The sequence below is a fragment of the Halichoerus grypus genome, chromosome 3, assembly GCF_964656455.1.
Source record: "Halichoerus grypus chromosome 3, mHalGry1.hap1.1, whole genome shotgun sequence".
Taxonomy (NCBI): domain Eukaryota; kingdom Metazoa; phylum Chordata; class Mammalia; order Carnivora; family Phocidae; genus Halichoerus; species Halichoerus grypus.
The window spans coordinates 98,233,763-98,259,091 of record NC_135714.1 but is presented as its reverse complement, the minus strand read 5'-3'; the positions used below and the strand labels follow the sequence as shown (position 1 = coordinate 98,259,091).

The 25,329-nt window shown below is 37.5% G+C and overlaps 1 protein-coding gene across 5 annotated transcripts in view; it reads left to right on the top strand.

Annotated features, from left to right (window-relative positions):
- The window catches only part of PDE5A (phosphodiesterase 5A), a 143,496-nt gene that overhangs the window by 59,908 nt on the left and 58,259 nt on the right, over positions 1–25,329 (top strand). For all 5 annotated transcript variants that reach the window (XR_013446442.1, XM_078069184.1, XM_036091774.2 and 2 more), the window contains exons 7-10: positions 1,704–1,771; positions 11,153–11,261; positions 12,273–12,360; positions 23,155–23,330. Coding sequence is in view for 4 of the 5 variants with exons in the window: in XM_078069184.1 (XP_077925310.1) it covers positions 1,704–1,771; positions 11,153–11,261; positions 12,273–12,360; positions 23,155–23,330 (441 nt within the window). In the remaining variant the exon portion in view is untranslated. The remainder of the gene's footprint in view (positions 1–1,703; positions 1,772–11,152; positions 11,262–12,272; positions 12,361–23,154; positions 23,331–25,329) is intronic.

Sequence of the window (25,329 nt, the reverse complement as noted above, 5' to 3'; positions counted from 1 at the left end):
AGATGGAGTGTTCTCATTGAGTGCTGGTTACTTCTAGACAGGCCAATTGAGGTTGCGGTTAGAATCAGAGCTCCTGGCCTAAGGCAGTTTTCCTTTATGCAGTTTTTTTCCCTTTTTAACCTATGAACCACTGTTCCTGGGATATTTCTTTTTGATGTCATTGTTTATTTTCTTTTTCCTTTAGACCCTGAGAAAAGGCTCTTCATTGGTGGGTTAGGAAAGAGAGTGGGGATCACCCATCACTGTGTGGTCAATTGTAATCCATATATGATATCTGAATTGATGGGTTTTTGGAAAGTAGAATAATAAAAGATACGTAATACTTTTATTAAAATTTTAAAAATTGGTTTAGATAGTAAGACTGTACTATATGACTCATTATCTCAATTATTTTGTGTGTGTGTGCGTGCGTGTCATTCTCATTAACTGGCTATCAAATGAGAATTTACTGTGCTATAAGGTAATCAGTATTCTCATAGATATTATTTCATATCTTCAATCAGTTATAAAGTCTTCAATATGGACATGATTACAAGTAGCTATCCTTTTAAAGTTCAGGTCAGAATTCATTAATGCAGTAAGTCAATTTACAATTTATGCTCTGTGACCTGTTCTTTAGCATTTAATTTTTGAAAGTTATATGTACGGCACTCCTTTTTTAGACAACTTAAATATCACTTTAATTAACATTCAGCTTATGCTTTTACCAGTTACCATCTATCATGTCAGCAACTGACTTGGATCACTGGTGCTTTGAAGTATAGCTCAGTTATATGCCGTTTATATATTTTGCTCACTTTTTAACTTAATTTTAGGAATCAAGTGACTTGATGTTCATTTATATTATAACTTTTTTTTTTTTTTTTTTTAAAGATTTTATTTATTTTTCAACAGAAAGAGAGAGACAGCGAGAGAGGGAACACAAGCAGGGGGGGTGGGAGAGGGAGAAGCAGGCTTCCCGCTGAGCAGGGAGCCCGATGCGGGGCTTGATCCCAGGACCCTGGGCTCATGACCTGAGCTGAAGGCAGACGCTTAATGACTGAGCCACCCAGGCGCCCCTATATTATAACTTTTTGATTAAAATTATTTCAGCAACATGAGCAAAAATCCAAATGTAAGCAAGAAAAATACAGTACTCAGTTCTTCCTCCCCAAATTAAACTAATATCATTGTTTTATTTCTGTGTTTCCCTCCAATTCTTTATTCAGTTGTAAATACAGCATGGGTATGAATATGTATTCTGTTTTTTAATGTAATTTCAAAGTACTTCTCTATGTTGCTAAAATCTTCACAATTATTTTCATTAAGTATTCATAAAATATTACTGAATTGCATGTCTTTTAAAAAGATCTAACAACAGCAATCAATGTATGCATAAAAGCTAAAACATGAGGATGTTGAATAAATACGGAGAAAATTTGAAGCTAAGATATTCATTAGCACCGGCTAGAAAAACAAAAACCAAGTAATACGCAAACGAGCATTTTTGCAGGTGAGTCTCAGAAACAGTAAGAACATGGGAAGCAGACTTGAGGCTGCCAGGCAGTGAGTACTTGTGTCAGTTTAGTCTGAGAATAAGTTCAAAAAATATCACGAGTATTGGTGTCTTCCGTCAATTCCACCGACTTGCGTGTGTATATCTAGATAGATTTCATTACATTGTCAAACTTACTTCTCAGTCTGTGTTGTTGCTCTGTTTTCAGGATTCTTTTTCTAGTGTGTTCCACATGGAGTGTGAGGAATTAGAAAAATCGTCAGATACTTTAACAAGGTAAAATAATTCATTCTCTGTCTTTATCACAAGTAAGCAGACCCTTGAACAGCACGATTGGAACCGTGTGGGTCTACTGAGAGATGGATTTTTTTTTTTTTTATAAATATAGTACACTACTATAGATGTATTTTCTCTTCCTTAAATGATTTTCTTAGTAACATTTTCTTTTCTCTAGCCTACTTTATTGTAAAATACAGTATATAATTCATATAACATACAAAATATATGTCAATCAACTGTATATGTTATCGGTAAGTCTTCTGGTCAACAGTAGGCTATTGGTTAAGTTTTGGGGGAGACAGAAGTTATATGCAGATTTTTGACTATGTAGGGTGTTGACACCCCATAACCCCCACATTGTTTAAGCCAGTATATGTAATGCTGGCTAAACTGTTTATTGTATGACCTGTTTAAGACGTAGAAGCTACGGGCTGCTTCCCTCCGACCATCAATAATTTTATTTGTAAAAAATACTTTACTATTTGATGACAGAGTTCCAGGACTTTTTCTCCCTACAGTTGACCTATAAGAGAAGTGCTAATATAGTGAATGGTGTCCAAGTTAGTATAGGCCTGGGTAAGGTATTTTTGTGAACTGGCTCATTTAAGATCCATAAGTCTGTATTGCAATTATATGTTTCACTGCATATTGGACCCTCACTGGAAATTTGATAGGTTTCTGAACAAACTTCTCTTTGAGTCTGCTGTGATTTGGAATCAGCCACAGGGATTTAATTAATAATAGAAGGAAGCCTATGAACCCAGTCACACCAATACATATACCCGATGGCTAGAATGAAACCAGATCTCTATTGCAGTTCATTTCTTTGTCATGTTTTTTGTAATTTAAAAATTTGTATTAATTTTTTGTTGTTAATTATCACGTGGATAATACAAAGTATTGATACGATTGAGGTTAGGGATATCATTTCCCCAATTTTATTTGTGCTTTTTGAAGAACTTTAGAAAGGATTTAGAGTAAACTACCAAATGTTCTTTTTCAGATTCCCTTTTTCACCCTTAATAAAAATAAATAATTTTCATTGTTCATTTGTTTCAAATTATTTCACTTCCTACAATCATTTGTCTCAAATTATTTTATCCCTAATTATTGATGTTTATCTAAAAGCTTCATATGATCATGGAAATAGAACATTGTCTTAACTTTCCTATTTGTTATTAAAGTTTCATATTTTTTTCACTACAGTTGACCTATTGGAACATTATTTCATTTAGTGGATAGTGTTGCAATTAGCACAGTCCTCAGTAGCCAAGCTCTTTGGTAGTGGTGCTTTAAAAATAACCTCTGACAAATCTAAACTATAGAACATTCTATAAGATAACTGGCCTGTTTTTTTAAAAAAATCAGTGTCCTTGAACAAAATGGAGGGAAGGACTATCTTGGACATAATAGCCAAATGCAATGCATAAATCTTGGTTGGATTCTCATTAAAACAACTATCAATGAACAGTTTTTGAGAACAATTGGAAATGTGAATATGGACTGGATAGTAGATGGTTGATGGGGAGTTACTGTTACTTTTCTTTGGAAATAAAAAGATACTGTGGTTAGTAGGAAACTTTTTATTTTTAGGAGATTCATCCTGGTGTATTTAAGGATGAAATATTAGGATGTCTGCACCTTACTTTAAAATGGTTCAGCCAAAGATAAATAAGTAAATATATTTAAATTTCATATATTTAAACAAATAAGTATATTCACACAAACATATGTAGATAAAACAAATTGGTAAAACCATTAAAAATTGTTGAATCTAGAGTGGGATATTACTTTCAACTTTTTTGTATATTTCAAAATGTTAATAAAAAATTGGAAGAAAATTGTTGTAATGAAAAATTGGAAACAAAATGAAAATCATCTCTGTAGATCATGTAAAGCAGAATTGCAAAGCACAATTGCCTGAGTTTACAGCTATCTTCAAGAACAGAATACTTCAGTGGACAGCTGGTTTTGTTCAAACCCTCTTAATACTGACCCCCAGGATCAGTGTGAGGCCTGCAGACCTGTCTTCCATCCTCTTCTCTTCCCCTCATCCTCTCTCACGTGTTCTATCCTCTTATGTCTTCCCTCAGCAAGATGGAGATACCGTTGACCATAGTGACTTAAAGTTTAGTTGGTTAAGTGATTCTATGTAAATCAAGACTCATTACTTCTAGACTATTATTTTAACAGTCTGATACAATGAAATACGTTTTCTCTGATTAAAAGAATTTGAGGAATTAGCAAAGGGGCAGATGTAACTTGGGGGCAGCTGGGGAATTCATTTGACCCCTGGTACACCTGACTTAGGCCTTTTTTGCTGACTTGGGCCTGGGGTGCATAGGTAAAAGTAGATAAACCATGTTATCTCTAGAAATTTTTCTGGTACCTGGAGTTTTTCGTTCACAAAGTTAAATTGAGTAGCCGACCCCTGCTTCCCTCTTGGCATTGCTGGTCATGACAAGTATCTGTCCCATTTCCATGTGTGTTCTTTCCTAAGCCCCTCTGTGTGCCATTGTGTTTTCTGGCATATTGGACATTTAGTTTTAGTTAGTATCGAGTCCTTTTTGAATATATGATAATAAGCCCATGTCTTGGTGATTATGTGTATATCCCTTTTAAATGCTGGTATCTCCTGCCTAAATCAGTAATGAAGTTTCTTATTCCTAGGAAGAACATCAATATAATTTTGATTTTATGATGCCATAACATTTTTGTTGCTTTTTATAATGTTTTAGAAAGCTTCTAGATAAGACACATGTAAATATTTGATTCTTTTACTTTTCAGATTGCATAATGAATTGCTACATATATAAATATAGACATATATTTAATGTGTTTACATATGTCCATAGGTATGATACTGTATATTAAAAGTATAAAATGATGGAATGATATATGATATAAATGATATGAAAATAACATATAATATAAATGATATAAAATGACCATATATGGAATTTAAGAAATAAATGAACAACCAAAATAAAAAAGAGACAAACCAGAAAACAGAATCTTAAATACAGAGAATAAATTGGTGTTTGCCAGAGGGAGGTGGGTAAGGGGATGGATGAAATAGATAAAGGGGATTAGGAGTGCACTTATCTTGATGAGCACTGAGAAGCGTATGGAATTGTTGAATCATTATATTGTACACCTGTAACTAATGTAACACCATATATTATTCTTGAATTTAAAAAGTAAGATCAAGAAAAAGTTTAAAATGTTGAGTTATCTACATTTACCTTTGAATATTTGTACAGCAGCATAAGTCTATATAATTACATTTTACGTATTGGCATTTTGATTTTATTACAAATTCAGCCTGATCCTCTAATTTCTAATGGTAGCCGAACAAGGCTATTTGGTGTGATAGTGACCTCTACTGGTAAATATGCATTAAAAAAAAGTATAGTCTGATTTATTTCTGACGAATATCATGTTCCCTTTCTGTAGACAAAATGGAAGGTATTTTTCCATTTATTTTTTTAATCATTCCAAGATAGTCTTAGTATAAAGATATTTTTATAAAGTCTAAATAGTTCAGGGTGATTACCTTAAAAGAGAGTAATTTAATGGATCATTGTAGCTGCTTCATTAACTAATTTTACAGTATTTAAAAGTATTCACTAATGCCTTATAGCAACTAAACATTTTATTTATTTAAAAAATAATGCTGGGGTCAGCGAGAGCTGCATCTCCACCGGTCATGATCACCGGTCCTGGGATCAAGCCCCATGCTGAACGCGGAGTCTGCTTAGAGTTTCTCTCTCCTTCCCCCTCTGCCCCTCCCCACCATGTGCTCTCGAGCACTCTCTCTCTCTAAAATAAATAAATAAAACTTTAAAAATAAAGATAATACATGGATTTTTTTTTTTTTTTTTTTTTTTAAAGATTTTATTTATTTATTTGAGAGAGAGAGAATGAGAGACAGAGAGCATGAGAGGGAGGAGGGTCAGAGGGAGAAGCAGACTCCCTGCCGAGCAGGGAGCCCGATGTGGGACTCGATCCCGGGACTCCAGGACCATGACCTGAGCCGAAGGCAGTCGCTTAACCAACTGAGCCACCCAGGCGCCCCAGATAATACATGGATTTAATAAGAATCCCAAATAGAGGGGCGCCTGGGTGGCTCAATTGGTTAGGCTTCTGCCTTCGGCTGGGGTCATGATCCCAGGGTCTTGGGATTGAGGCCCATATCTGGCTCCCTGCTCAGCTGGGAGTCTGCTTCTCCCTCTCCCTCTGCCACTCCCCCTGCTTGTGCTCTCTCTGTCTCTCTGTCAAATAAATAAATAAAATCTTAAAAAAAAAAAAAAATTTATTTATTTATTTAAAAAATATTTTAAAAAATTTATTTATTTAAAAAAATTTTTCTAAGATTTTATTATTTATTTATTTGAGAGAGAGAGAGAGAGAACAAGCAGGGGGAGTGGCAGGCAGAGGGAGAGGGAGAAGCCTGCTTCTCGCTGAGCAAGGACCCTGATGCGGGGCTTGATCCCAGGACGCTGGGATCATGACCTGAGCTGAAGGCAGATGCTTAACTGACTGAGCCACCCAGGAGCCCTTCAGCTAAACATTTTAAACTTAGCCTTTATACTAATGACACAATAAAAGGTCTTTAAGTGATGTAAATATTTTTTATTATTTTTATAAACATTAGATATTAAGCCTAATTTTGCCAAACCTCTGAATTAAAAATGATGTGTAGTGACTTCAGCATTTTGACAAAGGACTAAACTGATATTGCCACTTTACCAGCAGACTCTTTATTACATTGCTGAAATTGGTTATTGATAGAATTCAAGACTCTTCGATGCTCATCCTTAAACACTTTGCCAATCCAAACACTCTCCCATGAGATGAAATGCTAGGCAATTTTATGATGTCAGCAGTAAGCAAATCATTCTTTTAGACCAGTCATTTCAGTTGAAAAGCATTGCTCACTTGGCATTTGTCCAACCAACCCACTAATTATCCTTTATAAATTAAAATAACACATTGAAGACAGATTTGCAATGTTAAGTGTAAAATGAAAAAATAAATATTCAAGGTGAACATTATACATAATCATCAGAATCACATCGTCAGTGAAATAAAGCACAGGAAGACATTTGGGACTTGGGTTGCCTATAAATTTCAGAAGGAAAGCTAGCTCATTTCCAGATGGTGGGAGGTTTTGGAGTTTCTGTGCTTCAGTTCATAAGAGCCACCCAATTAGAAGGAAAAAATGATATTTTAGTGCTGTAATTCCATGTCAGTTAACTTGATGTTAATTTATAAATGAACATTTTTATCATAAAATGACAAATGCATAGAATTAATTCTTTAAGCTCACTTTCTTGGAATATATATACTAGTGACACTGTAAAAAGTAGTAAAAAGGTTTTTGCTACTTTAAAAAAGAACTGTGCATACTGAGTAGGAAAAGAGTGTAGAGTCTAAAGTCAGACTGATTGAAATTTAAGTTCCGCCACTTACTAGCTGTGGGGCGTTTTGTAAATGAATTAACCTCTCAAAGCCTCAATTTCTTCGTCTGTAAAATGGGGATACTGATAGCAGGATTGTAGTAAGGTCTAAATGAGATGATGCACACAAAATGCTTCAGAAAATTTCTGGCACGTAGTAAGTACTAAGTCAGTGTTGCCTGTTATTTCCATGTCTCTGATGTGTTTTTTGTCTTTGGTTTACATAGCTTGCAATGATTCCCATTTAGTTCTAAAGCACAAAAATTTCTCCGTGAGCCCCAGCTCCATGTCCCTGTCTTCCCAAGGGTATACTCATGTACATTCCACTGATAGCCACTGTGCAAAATGCTTTAGGTGTTGGAATTAGCCCAAGTCCTCCAAGAAGCAAATGCCAAAACTGGATTAAATGTGCAAGAAATTTATTAGGGGAAATCCCCTGTGAGGATAAAAGGGGACAGAGCTAAGAGAGCCATGGACCCCCCCACAAGTCTGACCTAGAGTGAAAAAAGAGGGAAAAGAAGGGGAGTGGAGGGATGGGCAAAAGGGGTGAAGGGAAGTGGGAGACACAGGCTTGCAGTTATGGAATGAATAAGTCATGGGGGGGAAAGTTCCAGCATAGGAAATACAGTCAGTGGTACCGTAACAGCGATGTATGGTGACAGATGGTAGCTACACTTGTGGTGAGCACAGCGGAACACAGAGTTGCTGAATCCTATGTTGTACACCTGAAACTAAGGTTAACATTGTGTGCCAACTGTACTTCAGTGAAGAGTGAGAGAGTGTGTGGAGGTGGGTGAAGAAGGAAGGAGTGTTTTGGACAGCCGGGCAGTTGTGAGGGTGGCAAGACTTCTGGGGAGTCCTCTAGCCGGTCTCCTGTCAGAAGAATCCCAGATCTCCCAGAACTGGGTCTGCCTTCGTATCCCTCTGGGCTCAGTCTTCATCTAGAAGCAGCCGCGGGAGGCGTGGCCTCGGTGCGTAAGGGGGCGGGGGGGCGGGGGGGCGGGGGGGGGGTCCCGGGATCTAGAACACCGCAGCTAGAGACACCCGCCAGTGATGCTCCCTGCAGTTGGAGCTCTGAGAGGCATGGTTTAAGGCCACCATGATACTCCTGCTATTTAAAGAATGAGATCCATATTCTTTGCATTGCTCTTTCAGAATAATCCACTATCTGCCCTAGCCTCACATCTTCAGCCTGAAACCATCATTTTATTCCTACCAATCTAGTTCATGTTTCCCAAATACCCCATAGGTAGAACTCTTACATTTCAGAGATGTGTTTCATGCTGAGGGTTTTTTGTTTTTGTTTTTTTTTTCCTGCTGGAACACCCTCCCTTTCATCCCTGATGTGTTTCTCCCCATCCTTAAATCTTATGCAGCCTTTTACACATTTCTCTAATGCTACCTCTTCCCTAACCCACTCCATGTAGGTGTTATCTGTCGATCTTGCCCACATGTGTGGTGCTTGCATTTTACCAATTGCATTAACGAGGATTAGGCTTGACTGCAAATCATAACACCCCCCTTCCCAAAATAGCTTAAACCAGAATGCAGTATAATTACTCTCTCCTGTAAAAGCCCACAGGTTGGCAGCTCAGGTGCTGCAGCTGTTCTCCACAAAGGCCTCAGGGCCCCGGGCACCTTGGGGCTTTCTACTCCGCTTCTCTAGGGTGTGGCCCTTGCCTTCAGTGTCAGGGATGCAGCTCCTCTAATCATACCCATATTTTAAAGGGGAGTGGGGGCAGGGGGTGGCCAGTAAAAGGAAAGGCAGAGAGCATGCACCAGCTTTCTCGTACATGAGGTTTCTAGAAGCAGCCATATTGCTTCTTACAGCTGTTGACTAGAACTTACATGATGACACCAAACCACTAAGGTGGCTGGGCAGCATAGGGTTTGTTCTGGGTGGCCGTGTGTCCAGATCAAGACGAACAGAGGAGAGTTATGGAGGGGACAGCTGGAAGCCTCTGCACTGGACTCGACCCAAACAGGACATACAACTGGACGGGTTCTCCTCTCCGTGCTGTGTCCTGGCCTCTGCTAGATTGTAAGCTCCTTGTGACCGCTACTGACCTGCATGAGCTCGTCTCCCATGGGGCACTAGGGGTGCCTCTCGTGGGCAGGTGCTCAGTCTGTGTTTACTGAGTGCGGGAACTGAGAATTCACCAGCTTGTTTCTTAGAGAGTAAGAAACAAAATGGTATCGCGTACCTTAATAAATCTTAATACTTATCTTTCATTAAGGTCACCATTAGGGAAACTGAAAATTTTCAGGAAATTAAAAAGAAAAAAGAATTTGATTTCTAGTGATTTATAAGTAATTTAAATTACTTCTTCTCTATGTTAATGCCTGTAGGTCTGATCTTAGGATCTCTGGCAAGTCGCTTAACTATTTTGGGTTTCATCTGGCTCCCACTGTGAACATAAGGATGGTGATAAGAATAATAAAAGTCATTAGTAGTGTTATTTTAAAAAAGATTTGGACAAGGGTATCTTCTCCAGTGTACTTCTTTCTCCCCATAACCTCCATTCCATTTTTCTTACCTTTATTAAAGCTTCTTACTTTCTTTTCCTGAGACTTCAGCTATTTATGAATAGTTTTTTTTTTAATTATTTTATTAACCAAAATCCTGCACTTATCTCATACCCTTTTCTTGGGATTCCACCCAGATAGTATGCATGAAAGAGGAGCCAGGTCTCAGGTTTGATTTGTTGGACAATCCGCGTGCCTTTACAGATGATCAGTGTCGTCTCAGTAAATGTCCATTCTGGAATTTATCTACTCTGTGACTATTGTCATTTGCTCTTTATTCTTTTTCATTTATATACAGTACTGGACACAGGTCAAATTTCACCCATTTTGACCAAGTTACACCAAAACTAAAGTGTACAGCAAAGAAAGGAAAGGCTAAAATATCTTGGCCAGGAATGAGGCCACAGACTTCAGGAGTCTTGGTGAAATCACTAAATAAGTAGTGCTCAAGAGTGCCATCCCAAGAGGCAGTTTGGTCAGGTTGGGCAGGCTGGGGGGGGAGGATGGAAGATAGGGAAAATATTGGAACTTCGAGAGGCATGTATTTTATTTTCAACTATCTCTCACTATTAGATTCTCCTATTTCTTCAGTTAGTGATATTATAATTAAGATAGGCATATCCTTATAATTTGAGTAAATTTCCACAACCTGACACTCTTTGCCCAATTCATCCCCATCTCTGGGAACATATAAAGTTTCCTGATGTAAAAACATGTTCTCTCTTGTTTTCCCAGCTGCAGCCCTGGCATTGTGCTTATGTACCCTCTGACATCTGATTAATCTTTAATATTCAGCCTATTAAGTAAGAAACGGGAAAAAAGGGGAAAATACTGTTAAGCTCAAGAAAGTTTTTTGAAGAAGATAAATTTTTCACTTGAAAAAGTATCATAAAGTATCTCAAAGTAGAAAAAAAGAAGAGAGAAAACCTTAATAAAATTCTCCCAGGCATGCTTGATTTTCCCCTTGGTTTGAAATGTGTAAACGATGATTGTGGTGGATAAAGCAAATAATCGAGGAAGTGAAACAGGCACTAGACCTTAGTCATTCTATAATCTGAGGAAAAAAGAAGACATGAAAGAAAACTCATACGAATTTTACATGAATGGCACAAAAATCAACATGCCCATTAACAGTAGCAGTAGCGTTACTTAATGGCATTTTAAAATTTGTTTTAGACAGCTGAAAAATTGTGGGTCTTTGTCTTTTCAAAACATTTAAATTATAGTAACTACAAAGTTGCAAATCATCACATTTAAAGTGCATTTTCCAATGAAGATACACACTTTACCCTATAATTTAAGACTGGTGTGTATCTCTTATTATCATTAACTTTGTTTTGCCCATGTTTCTTCAGTGCACAGAAATAACTCATATCTGTTTTTTCCGCAGGGAACGTGATGCAAACAGAATCAATTACATGTATGCTCAGTATGTCAAAAATACTATGGAACCACTTAATATCCCAGATGTCAGTAAGGACAAAAGATTTCCCTGGACAGTAAGTAAACCAGTTTTGAACTTGGAGCTCGAACACTATTTTCCCATCAGATCTGTACTTCTAGGGACTCTTCAGCTGAAGGCCTAGCCCAAGAACTGGCTGTATTTCAGAGTGAACGGTGCTTTCCCTGATCTGATGAAGGAAAATACAATAGCTCATGACATCTGTTGAGGGGTGGTCAGCTGTACTCAAGTGTTTTTCCCTGTACTTTTCAGCTTTGTGATGTGTAATAATGAATGACCATAAACTAATTTATGGGGCAATTTAACTATTACCTACTTAATGTCAATGACATTCCTTACATAGTGTTGCTAGAGTTCTTGAGTTTATCCTTAAAAACTAAGTGCCGTATGGCTCGAACTGACTTAACTGGTAATCTACTACCGTGAGTAGCTCTATGGAGAAATGAGTATGTTTTCTTTGACAGCAAAGCTACAAAGATCAGTTTCTCAGGCATTGGAAACTTTGAATTCTAGTGTTTTCTCTCATCTCCGGAAAAGTGTTGCACTTTGAGCCGCTGCCTTGATTTTGTTATTTGGGTATCTAGAAGACCTCTTTAGAACTTTAGCGATATGGGCAATAGAAACAGTGGCAGTCCTAAAGAAAGACAAGTCTGTAACATGGAGCATCTGAAGTAATAGAGTGCTTTTTGGATTCTGCTGGTCTTGTGAAGTTACTGAGACATCTACTACACCAGTATAGTAAATAATTGCATAAAGATTTTGCTTAATATTACCAAAAGCTGCTTGGAAAGTTTAGAATGAAAAAAAAAAGAAATATAGGATATTTCTTACTCTTAATAATGTAAAAACTAATTGCTGCATATTGCATTTACATGAACTTCATTATAATTTGTACATTTTCTGCACTCTGATGTTATCGCCTGCTAATAAAAGATGAATGAATATGTTAGTGGTTTCAGATGTCTGATCTAGTTTATATAGCACCTAGTGGGAAAATCAGTCTCTTCATAATTTGCACCTGCTTTGTTTTATTTTTGTTTTTGTTTAGAATGAAAACACAGGAAATGTAAACCAGCAACGCATTAGAAGTTTGCTTTGTACGCCTATAAAAAATGGAAAGAAGAATAAAGTGATAGGTAAAGCCTTTTACTAATCTGCACTTATTAAAGAAAAAAATGTATTCCCAGAAACTTCTTTCCTTCAGGTGTAATTCTGAGAAATAGAACGTGTGAAAAAAAGATAAAAATTGGAATAATAAAAGAATTTTGAAATAATTTTATATTGATAAATGTTAATATACATTGTTAAATATCTTAACTATAATGTCTTTTAGTAATTATTATAATGCTTTTCAACAGGATTTTTGTTGAAGAATGATGTGTTGAAAGGTTGTAGACTGAGAGACATCAAGTTGATAATGTGTATTGTTTTAGAGAGTCTCATTTCTTGCTTCTGATTTTTTTTTTAATATGGGGTTTACATTTTAGATTGTATTCATTCGTTCAAAAATATTTATTGAGCACTCCAGTGTTCCGGTGATCTGTAATAAATTGGTGAGCAAAGTGGAAATCCTCACCCTCAGGGAGCTTACATTCTTATATTAAGGTAATAGAAAAATGTCTACTTCAGGAATATTGGAAGAATGCATCCCCAGGAAAATATGGAATGATGTTACCTATTATTGACATATTTGTTTCTTGTCTATATTAAGAGTAGTACAGAAAGTATAAGGTTTTATATGACAATCATGCATGATTGACATGCGAAAGTAGTCTGAACTATTAATGTTGTCCCGAGAACTTGGAAATATGAGGACCTTCTAAAGGCTAAACTTTTAAATAGAAACCCTAATGAAGGGGTGCCTGGGTGGCTCAGTCAGTTAAGCATCTGCCTTCGGCTTGGGTCATGATCCCAGGGTCCTGGGATCGAGCCCCACATCGGGCTCCCTGCTCAGTGGGAAGCCTGCCTCTCCCTCTCCCACTCCCGCTGCTTGTGTTCCCTCTCTCGCGGTCTCTCTCTGTCAAAAAAATAAATAAAATCTTAAAAAAAAAAAAAAAAGAAAGAAAGAAACCCTAATGAAGGGAGGCTTAGAAATATAAATTTACCTTAAAAAGTCTGAGTAGTTTCCAGGTTGCAAGACTATAAATTTACCTTAAAAAGTCTGAGTAGTTTCCAGGTTGCAAGACTATAAATTTACCTTAAAAAGTCTGAGTAGTTTCCAGGTTGCAAGACTTAACTATAATTTTATTGAAGGAAGCTATCAGTCAGAAAGGCAGCGGAGGGAGGTATTATTAAGGAAAATAGGGAAAAAAAGGCAAATATTGAAAGTACCTATTGAGGTTCTGTCCAGGGGTCAGGAAATCTTTGCCCACCCCCCCACCCCCCCCCGCCAAGTGGAGACAGATGCAGTAAGTTGTATCAGTGTGGGTAGAGTTTTCTGACCACATGGTGAGGCCATCGCTTAGGGGGCAGTGGGTGTAGCAGGTTGTCGCGGTCGATGACACCAGTCCCTTTGCTGGTGTGAGATGCATGCACTGGCGTATGCCATTGAGCATCCCACCAGTCTGACTTCCCTTGTTCTGATTATTTTTTCCCAAGGTAGCTGAACTCATAGGAGGAGACTGTATTATTCGTATACTCAAAAATGCATTGATTGCTTTGACAGTTGTGTCTTCTTAGAAATCTGTGAGCTGGGCTTGAGGCAGTGGGCTGGAGTTGAGCAGGTGCATGTGCTCCTGTTCCCTGGGACAGATCTGTTTTGTGCTATCCGTGAATATTCTGGTGTTAGCAGTCTCGTGAACTTAGGGACTGTGACTCTACCCCAGAGAGATGGCTCTGTCAGCCATGGTCTTCTAGTTTCTAAGCCTACAGGGCGAGGAGTCAGATCCTGACCTGGTGAATTGCCTTGTAAAGTCTCTGGGAAACCAGCCCGGCGACTCCCGGCTGGGCTCTTTGGTCCCCTGCACTCTTCACAGCTCTCAAAAAGAAAAGATGAATACACAGTGTGGGGTTTTCTTTTCAGGATTATCACCCCTCAGTTTGCTAACATAAGCAATAAGGAAACTGACAAGGGTGCCTTACCATATGATCCCAAGGAAACGTTATATTCTAAAATTTTATTTCCTAGGGAATGCAAGGTGAAAACTACATTAGAAATGTGCATTAGGGGCGCCTCGGTGGCTCGGTCGTCAAGCGTCTGCCTTCAGCTCAGGTCATGATCCCAGAGTCCTGGGATCGAGCCCCGCGTCGGGCTTCCTGCTCGGCCAGGAGCCTGCTTCTCCCTCACCCGCTCCCCTTGCTTGTGTTCCCTTTCTAGCTGTCTCTCTCTGTGTGTCAAGTAAATAAATAAAATCTTTAAAAAAAAATATGCATTAGAAATATATATTTTTAATGCTTTTTGATATAAGCATGAAGACTTACTACAAAGCTGCCTCTGACCTTTGAAAATGTGAAATGAAATTCCAGAAGGGATGCATTATTCCCTCATAGGTTTTCATAAGGAGGACTGAGGGGCCCCTTGCCACATCAGGTCACATCTTTGCTTTTCCTCAGCAGCATCTCTTTGGAATAATAATGGGGCATGGGGAGTCGCTGGAGGAAGTTATATATCGGGCTTTGTCATCACTTGACACAAATGCAAGCTGGTTCAGTGAAGTGCAAACAGCCCCAGGTGGGAAGCGGACTCAGGGTGTCCATTTGGTTCCCCTCTTCCTTTAACCATTAAAAACATTATGAGCACATGACTCACCTCTGCAGAGTTGAACTAAATAACCTTTCAGATCTGCTCAAAATTCATATGCTATGATCCTGTCATGTTTCCTTCAAGTGAGCAAAAAAATAAAAAAATACCTGTTGAAGTCACCAGACTTGGCCTGCCTTTCGTGTCACCCTACTTGATAACAGAGCCAAAAGTAAGCAAATGTTATTTTCAGAGAGGAAAAATGCCCTATTAATAGAAAGAAAGGAAAAAATGGGCGTTTCAGTGGGGGTTCAAGTTGATTCCCAGTACAAGAAGAAACATCTCCAGCGCTCCCTGCTCTTTAAAAGTGTGACAAAACAGAAAATTTGAGTTCTCGCCTGTGTTTTGTGCCCACAGATGCAGCATGGAAAATGTCATGGCTGTAGATAATTTTCCTTACATAGCACAGGCCAGATTCCTCTATTATGTAATTCTAATAGAGAATCCCCATAGAGTTACATGCAGAAAGGCAGACAGGACCATGTGTTTTTTTGTAATCTTCCTTCCCCCTCCTATTTTTCCATTACTGACATTTAGATGAAATTATAGACATTAGACCAGTATGGGGCCTGTTGTATTCCCCGAGGTATTGTTTCATATCAAATGTTTTCTTAGTGCTCTGGCTAATACAGAGTGTTTCCAGAGTTTTGCTTCCAGTGCTATTAAGGAAATATTTTTCTCATTCAACATTCATTTGTTTTAAGCAATTATTTCCCCTATTTATTAGGCTAAATATGCCTTTTTCGCAAATCATATTTACCAGAAATTCTTATTCCAATTTTCCATGCCAATTTCAGGACAGATTTTGAAGAAATTAGTCCCATTCCCATCCAAAAAAAAATGTTGAGAACATCTCCACTTTAAATAACTTACATTTTCATCTCTTTGTTAACGAAAAAGTATAACAAAAATTATAGTGTTATATCACACATCGCTTGACAGTGAAGTATGAGAAATATGTACAGTGGACTCTTGAACAACGTGGAGGCTAGGAGCACTGACACCCCCCATGCAGTCTAAAATCCCCCAAAACCTAACTACTAGTAGCCTACTGTTGACTAGAAATCTTCCCAGTAACAGAAACAATTGATTAACACATATTTTCTAAAAATGTTATATATATTATATATTGTTTTCTTACAACAAGTAAGCTAGAAAAAAGAAAATGTTACTAAGAAAATCATAAGAATAAAATAGATTTACAGTACTGTATTTATCCAAAAAATCCACATTTACAGTACTGTACTATATTTATTTTAAAAAAATCCACAAACAACTGAACCCTCGCAGTTCTAATCCATGTTGTTCATGGCTCAACTGTATTTCTCAGAATGCATGTTCTAAACTGATTACTATCCTAATTCTTTGCTCATCTATGTGTTGCAATTTGATTCTAAGGCATAGATAAATATTCTAAAATTATATTTTTAAATTTGACGCTACTTCACTTTATTTTTCATATTAAATGTTGCCATTTGGCAATATCACTAACTGCTCATTTGTTTATAAAAATATTTGCTAGGATGTTCCTAATGCAAGTATAATTAAACTGTGTCATCCATGAAACACATTGCTTATAATGCTTAAAGTATCCGGTTTTTTTCCCCAGAGAATTGTAAATTATGCTTAGTTATAATAAGCTCCAGGCAATAAGACCGTAGGGGAATAATAACTGGAAGAACATGAGAAAAAAAAAATAAAACTAAGGAAGTAAGATTAAAATTATAAAAGTGAAAATATATAAAATAAAAATAAATATAAACCATAAGAGACTCTTAACTCTAGGAAGCAAACTGAGGGTTGCTGTGGGGGGCGGATGGAGTAACTGGGTGATGGACATTAAGGAGGGCACGTGATGTAATGAGCACTGCGTATTATATAAGACTGATGAATCACTGACCTCTACCTCTGAAACCAATAATACACTATATGTTAATTAATTGAGTTTAAATTTTAAAAAATTTTTAAAAAAAAGACTTGATTGAAAAAGTAGTAAGGAAAACTTCACAGCAGTGTTGGAAAACAGAAACTTACCTTTACTAGACTAGAAATAATAAGGGAATTTCTGGAAGATATGAAGTATATGCCATTCGTAAGAACACATTTTACATAAAATGGGCAAAATTTGAATAGCAATGACAATATTAATATCAGAGAAAGTCGAATTTAAGATAAAAACATAATGTAAAGGGACACTTTGCCCTGATTAAAGTTAAAATCCACCTAGAAAGTATAATTGTCGTAAATGCTTCTAATAAACTAACATCATTGATATATAAAAGCCAAAGCTATTAAAAATACAGGGAGAAATGGACAAACTGGCAGTCATAGTGGGAGCCTTTGGTACACATCTCATAGAGGGTTAAAGTACAGGATAAAATAAGGAAACATAAGAATCAATTAATATAAAAAATGAAGTGGATTTAATTAGCAACTATAGATTTATGTTTATATTTCATAATTTACAAATACAAACTCCTGTCAGATATCCATCAGAAACTTACAAGTATTCATGATATACACACATGCAACACAAACTAGTCATTTCTGAATTAAGAAATAATAAAATTATTTTAATTAACCACTCAACTGAAGAAATTAGAAAAACAGCACTCTCTTTCTCACTTTCTATGCTGTCCCCCAATAAATGAATAAATCAAAAGCAGAGAAAAGCAATTGAGAGAAAAAAAGAGATAATGAGGGAATACGATAATAATAAACCGGCAACACAGATAATGAGGATAATAAGAGAAATACACAAGTGGGAATGAGAAAGGAAATGTAATTATAGAGACAGAAGAAATTTTAAAAGATGTTAGGTAATACAGTATACCAAAAAGGTAATACATTTTGATGAAATGGAGAAATTCCATAAAAATTGGTAATAACCAATACTAACTCAAGTTTTAAATATTCCATAGAAATAAAATATATAAATAAATAAATAAATAAATAAATATTTCATAGAAGTAATTGAGAAAGTTATTTTTAAAGTCATTTAAAAAAAAAGCAAATAAAATAAAAAAAAAAAAAAACTGCCCAAAGGAAATTCTAACCAAAGCAACCAGAGCGGAGGAGATGAAACAATGTGAGATACAGAAGAAGAAAAGGCAAAATTAAAAAACTTCCAGATGATAAGATGGTGAGGTGGAAAGCCCAGTGGAATCAGCTGAAAATACTTCTCTATGGAGAGTTCTTTTTTTTTTAAGATTTTATTTATTTATTTGACTGAGAGACTGAGAGAGGGAACACAAGCAGGGGGAGTGGGAGAAGGAAGAGCAGGCTTCCCACCGAGCAGAGAGCTCGATGCAGGGCTCGATCCCAGGACCCTGGGATCATGACCTGAGCCGAAGGCAGATGCTTAACAACTGAGACACCCAGGTGCCCCCTCTACAGAGAGTTGTAAAAGTTCCTGGTTACCAAATTATTAAAGAGAAATAGCTTTAATTTATGACAAGACAAATTTGTTTGAAAATAGTAATAGAAAAAAACCCCATTTGTAATAGCAAAGAATAAATGTAACCAGAAATATGTAGCATCTTTATGAGGACAACGGTAATATTCTACTGAGTAACTTAAAAGTGAAGGGACATAACATTTCCCGATGATAAGAACCTATTCTGTAAGAGGTCAACTTTCCCCAGATTAGATTTATATCAATTTTAATACATATTCCTCACAAGAGTTTTTTTTCAGAGGGAAGGGGGAGTTCCTGACCAACATTTATAAAACTCATCTGGAAGAATAACATATGAAAAGAATCAGAGTTGATGGATAGAGATTTGCCTGTCAGAAATTAAAATAATACTGGAAAAGTATCATAATGAAAAGTATCATATGTGGAGGCACCTGAGTGACTCAGTTGGTTGAGTGTCTGCCTTCAGCTCAGGTCATGATCTCGGGGTCCTGGGATCGAGCCCCACATCGGGCTCCCTGCTCACTGGGGAGCCTGCTTCTCCCTCTCCTGCTGCTCCCCCTGCTTGTGCGCTCTCTCTCTGTGTCAAATAAATAAAATCTTTAAATAAAAAAGATCATATGTGTGCCAGAAAAGATGGAAAGATTGATGGAATACAATAGAAAGTCTAAATGCAGACCCAAGTCTGGTACATAGGTATAGAATAGCTTATTGTTTCTAAGGTGCCATGATTGAAAGACTTCATTTTCTGTACTTCCAAGAAAGAAAAAAAATTATTTCAATTAAACTATGTCAAGCAGGTTGATTAGGATGCACACTGATTTCAAAAATAATAAAATGTGAGAAAAGTACCTAGTAGTTGAAAAAAGTATGACTTTAGTATTTAAGGTGGCAATTCAAATCATTGGAGAAGGGATAGCTATTCAAGTATTTTAAGAATCCAGTAGCAATTTGGGGAAAAAAACTAAGTTGAATTAAAAAGTTAAATGTGATACAATGAATCTATAAAAGTACCAGGGGAAAATATAGGTTCATATATCATCTTAAAGTGGGGAAGCTTAAAAAAAAATGGGGAAGCTTCTCTTAAAAACAAGACACTGTACAGCAGAAAACCTCAGATGAAGATAATTGACAAATGACAAGTGCAAAAAAAAAATATTCGCAAGATTGGTGATAAGGACAGGTCTTACATCTTAGCAAGGCAGGATGCTGGATTTGGAGTCCACCCTGTATGGTAGAGACTACATGAGACCACAAGCAGGATCTAAGAGCTGACCCCCTGCTCTGCCAAAAAGCCAGGACAAAAACTGTGGTTGGTAACAACATCTGATCTCTGGAATTACAGAAAAGGAAACATAATTGTGTGATTTTAGAAACCGTCAGTCCCTTCCCCGTAATTGCTGGAGATGTGTTTGGTGCCGGCCTAGCTCCCAGAGCTGCCGTGACGACCACATGAAGCAACATCAGTACAAGTACTTCGTGTGCTCTAATAATACGAAGTGACACTGAGATTTTACTAACTGCTCTAGCTCTTGGTTTTCCCCTAATGTTTTTGAGTATTTTCTTTCATGATCATGTATATTAATTGATTTTTGCTGAGTGGTTTCGTTTTATTTTGGGTTCTGCATTAAGTACTTGGTTTTTATAGAGCAGTGATTCTGATTTTATATGGATTGCTGGTAGATGTGGCATCTCAAATGACAAGTTTTGAATTTCATTATTGTACTCTTTAGCCACTCTTCCAGTCATTAATGAAGTTCTGAAAACCCTATCTGTAAATGTGTCCGGGCTTTGTATTTTCTCCCATAAAGGGACCCTGTTTGTTTGTTATAAACCTTCTTCTTCATAGCTTTTTTTTTTTTTTTAACTTGGGTATTTTTGTTTGATAGAATTAAATTTTCTGAAGGGTATAAAGAAATCAGCAGGATGATCATGAATGCTATTTAAATATAACTGTCCATTCTGCTTTGAAAGGAGAATTAAATGATACACCTAAATGGATAATTTGTCTTCACCCCTTTTCTTGCGCTGAGCTTAGCTCTGTCTACACATCTGTATCTAGATTGGTGGATTGTAATGCAAACACACTTTAGCTGTTCCGCTCTGAGGTGTGATTGTGACAGCCAACTCCTGATATTGGTACATTTAACATTCATTTCAATACCTTTGAATTCCAGAGGTATTTACTAATACTTGTTAATGCACATTCAGTGACGTGCAGGAGAGTTACTTAGCTAGGTCAGAAGCCCAGGAGCCTGCTGACAGCCACGGCTCAACCCCTTCCTGTTGTCTTTTCCTTTCCAGACATACAATAATTCTTATGAAGTGTTAAAAAAAAAAAAATCTTGTTTATGAAAAGGGGCCATCAAGTAGGAGATAACTTTAGTCAGAATTGAAAGGCAATTAACGTTGTGATGTGAGGATAAGGCATGAAACACGTGACTCTCAAGAAAATGTGATTTGGGAGATAGCCAGATCCTAGATAAACAGTTCCACATGTATAATTTGGGGATTCACAAAGGTTGGAGGACAGAACCCTCGTGCTGTACCATATACATGGGACGTGTACTTTTAAGATCATGCCGATTGCTGGTTGAGTTACGGTTTTTCTTGCAGTGTCCAAATTCATTATGTTTCATTTAAAGTATTTCTTGATAATGGAATAAGTGTTAGAGAAGTAATCCCTACGGTAGTAATACAGATAGATAAGGATGTCTTTCCTGTCTATCGTAGAAAAACTCCCACAAACAAACAAGAAAGAGCAAAAATGAGAGTGCAGTTAATTTGTAGGGTTAAAAATGAATTGCACATCGATGGTGATGAAGGGACTTAAAGTGCAAGCATGTATCACTGTGGACTCTACGAAATCCTTTTGTGCTCTGGGAAAAATAAGAGATAACAGACTATAGTCTTCATGGGAAAGTAGTTTGGGTCAGAGCCGCAGTCCTGCATTCTTCCATTAACTCAGTAAACATTTTTCGAGTTCCTGCTATAGGTCAGGCATTTTGCTAGCTGAGGAAGTGGGACTGAAAAAATAAAATCTCTAGGCCCAAGATACGTACAGCCTAGAAAGAGAGCCAGGAATAAAATCCTCCATGATATACCGAGTGGTCATTTTTTTTCTCTCTCTCCAAATTTTTATGTAAATTCTAGTTAGTTCATATATAGTGTTAACATTGGTTTCAGGAGTTGAATTTAGTGCAATAAGCCGGTGGGAGAAAGACACATACCGAGTGATCATCTTAAGGGCAAAGGAAAGAGAAGTGCCCGCCTCACCTGGGAAGTGGGCCGCCTCCAGGAGCTATGGTGAAGGAGATTGAGGTGTCCACTGAATCACAGCAAAGAGCATGTGGGGAGCAGTGGAGGCCGGTGGAAAAGCACGGGCCAAGGTGTGAGCAAGCGAGATGCAGTCAGGGGACTGCCCGCAATGACCGGAAGGAGGTACAAGGGCACAGAGCAGCAGTGTGTGGGAAACAGTGGCCTTGGGGACTGGCCCGAGCTGGGGTTTGAATTGTATTTTATTTTTTTTTATTTTTTTTAAAGATTTTATTTATTTATTTGACAGAGAGAGAGAGAGACAGCGAGAGAGGGAACACAAGCAGGGGGAGTGGGAGAGGGAGAAGCAGGCTTCCCGCCGAGCAGGGAGCCCGATGTGGGGCTCGATCCCAGGACCCTGAGATCATGACCTGAGCCGAAGGCAGACACTTAACTGATTGAGCCACCCAGGCACCCCTGGGGTTTGAATTTTAGATCTAAGCATACCAGCTAGGTGGCCTTGAGCAAATGACTTAACCTTTCTGAGACTCAGTTTTTTCATCTGTAAAATGGGGATGGTCACACCTGCCTCATGGCGTAGATTGTAAGGCCTAGCGATCACGTTGTGTCCTGAAGGTTTTAGCGCAATACCTGCCCCACAGTGGGCACACAGTGGAACTCTGTGATTATATATTTAGAGACAGAAGAAATAAGGATTTAACAACACTTGTTAAACCCAGAGGTAGGAGGTGCCCAAACCCTTCAAAGAGCAGCCTACTGGGGTCCGAATCCCATAGAACTAGTTCAGTAAAGATTTACCATAATGTTGATGTGATTTTCCATTTATATTGACTATATCTTTGACCTTCTAAGAGAAGTCAGGATTTAGGAGGTTATGATTTTATTCAAAGATTAGTCCTGCTTTTATTTCTAAACAAATAGTCATTTTTATTTGCATTTATTTGTAGTATCCAAAGTTGTCTGCAAATAGGATTCTCTGCATCTCTGGATGCAGAGGTGCTTATTTGAAATTTGAGACTGTTTATGTGAATTGCCTGTTTTCTGCATTCTATTTTGTATGTAATTGTGTTTTTTAACTTTTAGTTTCTCAGTCAAGAAAGGCAGTCTGTGTGACCCAAAATTCTGATGTGCATCAAAATTGTTCTCTTGGCAAGTGTACAAAAATCCAATTAGTCTCCAAAGGACAAATTGTCTTTGGGGACTCAACTGATCTAAAATTTGTGACCGAGTCTGGAAGAAAATCGTACTCTAGGATTTTTTTGACCACAGACAACATACATTTAGGACTGTGTGAAACAAGTTCTCATGTAAATTAATTCAATTTACTTTTCTAGTTTATATTTGTGAGGATCTGTTTGCTTCTTTGGAGATTCCAAGCATTCCTAAGAGGAAAGTGTAAGACAATCTTTGGCAGGGGTTGGGGGCGGGGTGTGTGTTAAAGGCAATAAAAACTATAATAATTAATAATAATATTTACTCAAATTTCTTGGATTGTTATAGGGGTTTGCCAACTTGTTAATAAGATGGAAGAGAATACTGGCAAGGTTAAGCCTTTCAACCGAAATGATGAACAGTTTCTGGAGGCTTTTGTCATCTTTTGTGGCTTGGGGATCCAGAACACACAGATGTATGAAGCGGTGGAGAGAGCCATGGCCAAGCAAATGGTCACACTGGAGGTGGGCTGGCGCGTGCGGGACCCTGTCCGTCTCTGTGGCCACACACTCAGCTTCTGCCCTTTCCCCCAGAACGACTCGTGGGGTCACTGTCTCCTCAGAGAATCAGACTGAATCCTTAGTTCCTCATTTAAACAGCTAAGGAAACTGGGACCCAGAATATTGTAGAAACTTATCAAAGGTCATATGACCAAACCAGAACTCGGACTGGTTGTCCCTCACTCCTTCGACCTTAACCTTCACTCCTTCGACCTTAAGAATCCAGTCACACAGATGTCTGCTGTCACTGCAGCCTGTCCCTTTCCCATTGCCTGAGCCTCCCCATCTCCTTGTGCACAGTTGTAGTCACACATCTTAAAAGACAAAAACAGAAACCCTAAGCACTCAGAGAATCAGAAGTGAGGCATGGGAAACCCTTTCAGATGACAGATTTGCAGATCCCACTTCTGAAAATCCTGATTCCTAAGTCTTGGGTAGAGGCTGGGAATCTACATTATTCCAGAGCTCCCCCAAGGGATTCTGAATGTGCAGGCAGCCAGTGAGCCACTGGTTGGGGGCACTGACCTCAGGCAAGCTCCCTCCCAGGACTACCCTACCTGAGCGGGGCCAGCCCTTTCCAGATGATTTCCACGAACTGCCTGAAAATGTTCACTTTGTATAACAGAAATTCCTTACATCAGAGACCAGTTAAGGGAAATAGACTTCAGAAGGGCAAATGTCTCTACTTATTCACACACTGGTGTGAAGTATATTTGAGTGTATGCCTACTCTTATTTAGTTGATTGAGATCACTGGGTATCAGTGTTTGGAATATGGTAACTTTTCCTCCAATCCTCTAAATAATACCTTACCTAAGTAGCTCAAAAGATATGCATTATAAGTAAAAATTTACCAGTAACCAAGATGGTACTTTATTTTCTAAAATGAATATATAACACTAATAGTTTTGCCATAGTAACATATAAGAGATCTTGGATTATAAGCCAGTGGAAATCTTTTTCAAATACATGTACGTGTACATATATACACACAAATATACGCATGTGTGTATGTATGCACACGTATACCTCAAGTTACATTTATATAATACATATGCACATGTAGTTTCATGTGTGTATATACATGTATACACGTGTGTTCATGTGTGTATATGTATATAATTTTTAATCAAATTTTTTATAGTTTCCATGGTTTTGTACTGAAGTGAATCTAAGCCAGTTATCAATTAGAAATTATCTTTTGTAAAACTTTTTACTATGGAAAATTGCAAGCATATACAGAAGTAGAGAGAATAGCTTAGTGAGCGCCCATGTACTCATTAGCCGTCTTTAATAATTATTGACCCATGGCTGATCTCATTCCTTCATACACTTGCTCACTTCTCTGCACTCTTCTTCTGCTTTAATCCATTGATATTTTTGAAGCAAATTCCAGATATTATGTAATTTAGTTCAAAATCTTCGAATATTTTCCTGATTGAGATTTATTTTTCCACTGTAGTTTTACTTTAGTTAAATATGTGAGTAATTAGGCTTTTACTTAGTATAAACAATTATTTCAATTCACTATGAGAAGTCCTATCTATGCTTACAAGTTTAACCTTGACAAAGATTTTCCTGTCCTTATGAGGCACTGGATAAAAGCCAGGGACACAAACTCCTCAGGTTTTCTTAGGACGGTGAATTATTTTGACCTGGAAGCCATGATCGTTATAATGACAATAAAACAACAACAATAATAATAGCTAACCTTAATCAAATGTGCTTACTCTGTGTTCTAATGCTCACAGGTACAGACATACCTTATTTTGTGGTGCTTTGCTTTATCGCCCATCACAGATAATTCATTTTTCACACACTGGCGGTCTGTGGCGACCCTATGTTGAGCAAGTCTGTCAGCGTCATTTTGCCAACAGCATTTGCTCACTTCATGTCTCTGTGTTGCATTTTGATAATTCTCACAATATTTCAGGCTTTTTCATTATGATTATATTTGTTGGGGT